Source organism: Emydura macquarii, unplaced genomic scaffold (genome assembly GCF_026122565.2).
Source record: "Emydura macquarii macquarii isolate MOO-44397 ecotype Brisbane River unplaced genomic scaffold, CSIRO-AGI_Emac_v2 contig_2972, whole genome shotgun sequence".
NCBI classification, from domain to species: Eukaryota; Metazoa; Chordata; order Testudines; family Chelidae; genus Emydura; species Emydura macquarii.
In genome coordinates, this window is record NW_027133109.1 from 1,959 (window position 1) to 6,224 (window position 4,266).

Sequence of the window (4,266 nt, forward strand, 5' to 3'; positions counted from 1 at the left end):
GGACTGAAGAGAAGAAACTGGAATAGAGTAGAATAGAATAGAACATCCCCTTTGTCTGTTCGTCTTTGGATGGAAAGATTTTCAAGGCAGCCATATCCTCTTTCTGTGTTCTGCAATGCACAGTGAGGACCTGATCCCAACTGGTATGATACTGATGTAAATATATACTACTACGAATGAAAAGGAGTAATGTGGTGACATGCAGTAAAGAGGTGGGAGTGGAGGGAAGGGTGAGCATTGCAGCAATAGGATGATATTTATTTTTGTTTCAGTAACTCATGGGCATTATTTCTCTCTCCTACCCCAGGAATGAGTCCTATATCGGGTTGGTCAACCGCACTGTGGTGACTCATTTCATTCTCTTAGGAATCCCCAACACTGACGGCCTCCAGACCATCCTCTTCGTCGTCTTCTTAGCTTTCTACCTCTGCACCCTGCTGGGCAACCTGCTCATCTTATCAGCCATCCTCGCTGACTCCCGCCTGCACACCCCCATGTACTTCTTCCTCTGCAATCTCTCCGTGCTGGACATTGGATTCGCCTCCATCAGCACCCCAAAATTGCTGGCCACCCTCTGGGGTCAGAGCAAGGTCATCTCGCTGGGCGGGTGCATGTCTCAGGTCTTCTTCTACCAGTTCCTAGGCTGCACCGAGGAACTGCTCTGCACCGTCATGGCCTTTGACAGGTACGTGGCCATCTGTCACCCGCTGCACTACCTGATCATCATGAACTGGAGGGTGTGCGCCATCCTGGCTGCCGTCACCTGGGTCACCAGCTCCTTTCACGCCACCATTTTCACCAGCCTGACCTTCACGCTGCCTTACTGCGGGCCCAATGTGGTGGACCATTACTTCTGTGACATTTTCCCCGTGGCCAAGCTAGCCTGTGCGGACATGTACATCATCGAGACCGTGAGCGTCTCCAATAATGGCCTGGTGCCCATGACCTGCTTCCTCCTCATCCTCATGTCCTACGTCCGCATCTTCTACTCCATCCTGAAAATGAACTCAGCTGAAGGACGACGCAAAGCAGCCTCCACTTGCGCCTCACATCTGACGATGGTGACGCTGTTCTTTGTGCCCTCTGCCATCATCTACACACAGCCACAGCTGAGCAAAGTGGTGGCGAACACTCTGCAGATCTCTGCCGATGTGGTAACGCCCGTGCTGAACCCGATCATCTACACACTGAGGAACAAGGACGTGAAACGGGCTCTGAGGAAACTGAGAGGGGGTCAGACGACTGCACGTTGATGTGCTGCATCTGCAGAAGTAGCATGTGGGTGAGCATTGAAATATGTCTACAAATTCATCCACATGGCTCTTATGTGGCTTCTGTGAAAGTCTCTCTCTCTCCTTCCCCATACAGCCTCACCTGTCTATCTGGAGCTCTACGAATAATAAAAGTGCTCCTAAAAGTGTCTAGCTGTCTTGGACATGATTTAAGGCTGACACGTTCAAAGCTGCCTAAAGGATAGGCACTCTCAGTCTGCATTAAAATTAATAGGCATTAGAGATCCAAGTCTCATAGCTGACTTTGAAAGTCTCAGACTCATTGCACAAATCTACAAAAGCCAGGGCAGCATCTTCTGCAAACTCACGAAAGGGAAGAAAAAAATTCTCTTCATCATCTGGTACAAACCACATGTCAGCAGGAAGCTGTGCTATAGAGCTGCCTAACGCTCCCGGGAGAACAGCTGGGTTTTTCAGCATGTCCTGAAGTTCAATGGATTTGTGGTAAAATTTTCAAAACCACCTCAGTGATTTAGGAATGTAAATCCCATTTTCATAGAATCATAGAAGAACACGGTTGGAAGGGACCTCAGGAGGTCATCTAGTCCATCCCCCTGCTCAAAACAGGACCAACCCCATCCCCATCAGAAATGATGGAGGCATTTAGGAGTGTAAGGGTACGTCTTCACTGATGGCGGCTAATTCGCCACCATCAGATTGATCTATCTGGATCGATTGAGCGGTCAGTGAGGACCCGCTCAATCAATGTGGAAGTCGACTTGTGAAAACGACCCCTTCAAGTACTGCAGTGCAGTGAAGATGCTGTGTACAACAGAAGTTAAGAAGTCGACGGGCGTTACGCAATCTATTCTGCGTAGCTTGTGTAACTCCCGTCGACTGCCACTGAATTTCAAGGTAAGTGTAGACCAGGCCTAAATCTCACTGAAAGGCCCTGGGATTGAGGCTCCTGAGGACCAGATTTCAAAGGCATTTAATCACCTAATACGGTTTTCAAGAGCACCTTGAGTGAGTCAGCCACCAACCTCCCATTTACTGTCAATGGGAGTTGAGCACCTGACCTATTTAAAAGCCTTAGTAAATTCCACTAGGCACATAAACCCCTTTGTAAATCTAGACGTTAGGCCAGAGGATATTTAGACACCTAGAAGGATTTTCAGGAGCATGCAGGCACCTAGCCCCCATTGAAATCAACCAGAGTTAGATGTCTGGGGCCAGAATTTTAAAAGGGGGACAGACAGCCATTTCCTGCAATATTCTGGATAAACTTCACTGCATGAGCTTTTGGAGGCCCATTGTATTAAAAATGCAGCTGTGTGTGTGTTATTGTGAAGACCCGAGTCAGCAAGGAGAGAGATGTGGGTTTCCACCCAAGAAAGGCAAAGGCCAGGGAGCTGGGAACTGGGAGTGTTGGCCCTTGCTGGACCATTAAGGGAAAATACAGGTGCAGTTGCCCTGAACTGTAACAAAAACTGGGCCTAAACACCAGGATCCATTTGAAAACCCCACTATGTGCCTGTCTGCACCTTTGAAAATCTGGCCGTTGGGAGCCTATGTCCCACTGAATGTCAGTGAGAAGTGGGCTTTTTAATGGCTTTTGGAAATGAGACTGATTCTCCTAAGTCACTTGGGGGGTTTCGTACATTTTACCCTGTACTCAGACAGAGTTAGAAAGATAAAAAAAAGGAAGGAAAAAAGCTAACAGACGGTTTAACGGAGGTGAGAACTCTACACTCATCACATGCACTGTGTTTTGGGCTTGTGCTACGTACGTATTGTGTCTTCTGCATCCGTTGCACTTGAATTTTGAGCAACATTCAATGTGTATGAAACCAAAACCTGGGACTCAAATGAGGATTTTTTTCCTGTTTCCCACCCTCAGCTGTTTTATTGGAACTTGTCTCTGAGTTGTCTGTGCTTCTTCTTGCTGTGCCAATTAAAAATAAAGCTGGAAACCAGTGTGTGGAGAGGATTGGAGTTTGAGCCTCTGATTTCCAAAGGGCCCAAGGAAGTTAAAAGTCTGCGGCAATTGGAAAACTAGTTCCCTTCAGACACTTTTGAAATTTCCAACCTAAAGTGGAAGTGTGATATTAGAAGTTAGAGAAGTGACTTAATCTCTCTGAGGCTCAGTTCTCCACCTGATGCATTGTGGACAAATCACTCTTTTCTCCCACACATTTCTCTTGTAAGCTTTTTGGGGCAGGGTCTGTCTCTCACCGGTGTGGGTGCAGTGCCCATTACCCTCTAATGGCCTTCTAGAAGAGAAAATTAATATGTTTGTGAATTGTCATCAGCTCTTATTGAAGTGGGATTTTGCCCATAAATGAAAAACAATAAAAATAAAAAATGGAAAGGAAACTGAGGCAGATAATATGAGCCATGCCACTTGCCTGTTTCCCTGCAGGACAGTCCACACTATCACAACTTCCCAGCATTAAAAAACAACCCTGACTGAGGGAGGAGCGCCCCTCCTGAGTTGCCTGCACCACCCCCTGCATTGTAGCTCCTCTTTGAACTGCCAGGGCTTAGCCTGAATTTTTTCTGTTGTTTCTCTGCCGTTATCCAGGAAACCAATTTCCAAAGAGCCACAAACCCAGAAGAGGGCGACTGAGCAGAGAGAACTTGGAATGGAAGAGAGGTGCACAGCTGTGGACATTGACTCTAAAAGCAGCTGTAATTTATGATGGACAATGGGAAAGCTCCATTGACCTCCAGGCCCTGGGCACTGGATGGCTGTAGAGGGAGAGGAGGTGGCTATAGCGTTTAGTAACTGAGAACTGTATCAGCTCAACACACCTACATGTAAAGAGCCCATGGGAATTATTTCCAAAGCCTTATCTTGTGGCTAAGAGAAAGGAGTGGGACACAGAATATCTGGGTTCAAGTACAGGTTTTGTGGATTATTGCGTGTGTGACATTGAGTAAATCACTTAATTGCTTTCTGCCTCAGTTTCTCCATCTGTTAAACAGGCATCATTAAATCCTTTGTCTCTCTCATTCATTAAATGTGTATCCA

General features: G+C 46.9%; 1 protein-coding gene across 1 annotated transcript; it reads left to right on the plus strand.

Annotated features, from left to right (window-relative positions):
- The first annotated feature begins 278 nt into the window (after nt 1-278).
- LOC137167693 (putative olfactory receptor 10D4) lies at nt 279-1,253 on the plus strand. The gene has a single exon (XM_067569939.1). It carries the CDS (start codon nt 279-281, stop codon nt 1,251-1,253), a length of 975 nt encoding a protein of 324 aa, XP_067426040.1.
- The last annotated feature ends 3,013 nt before the right edge of the window (nt 1,254-4,266 follow it).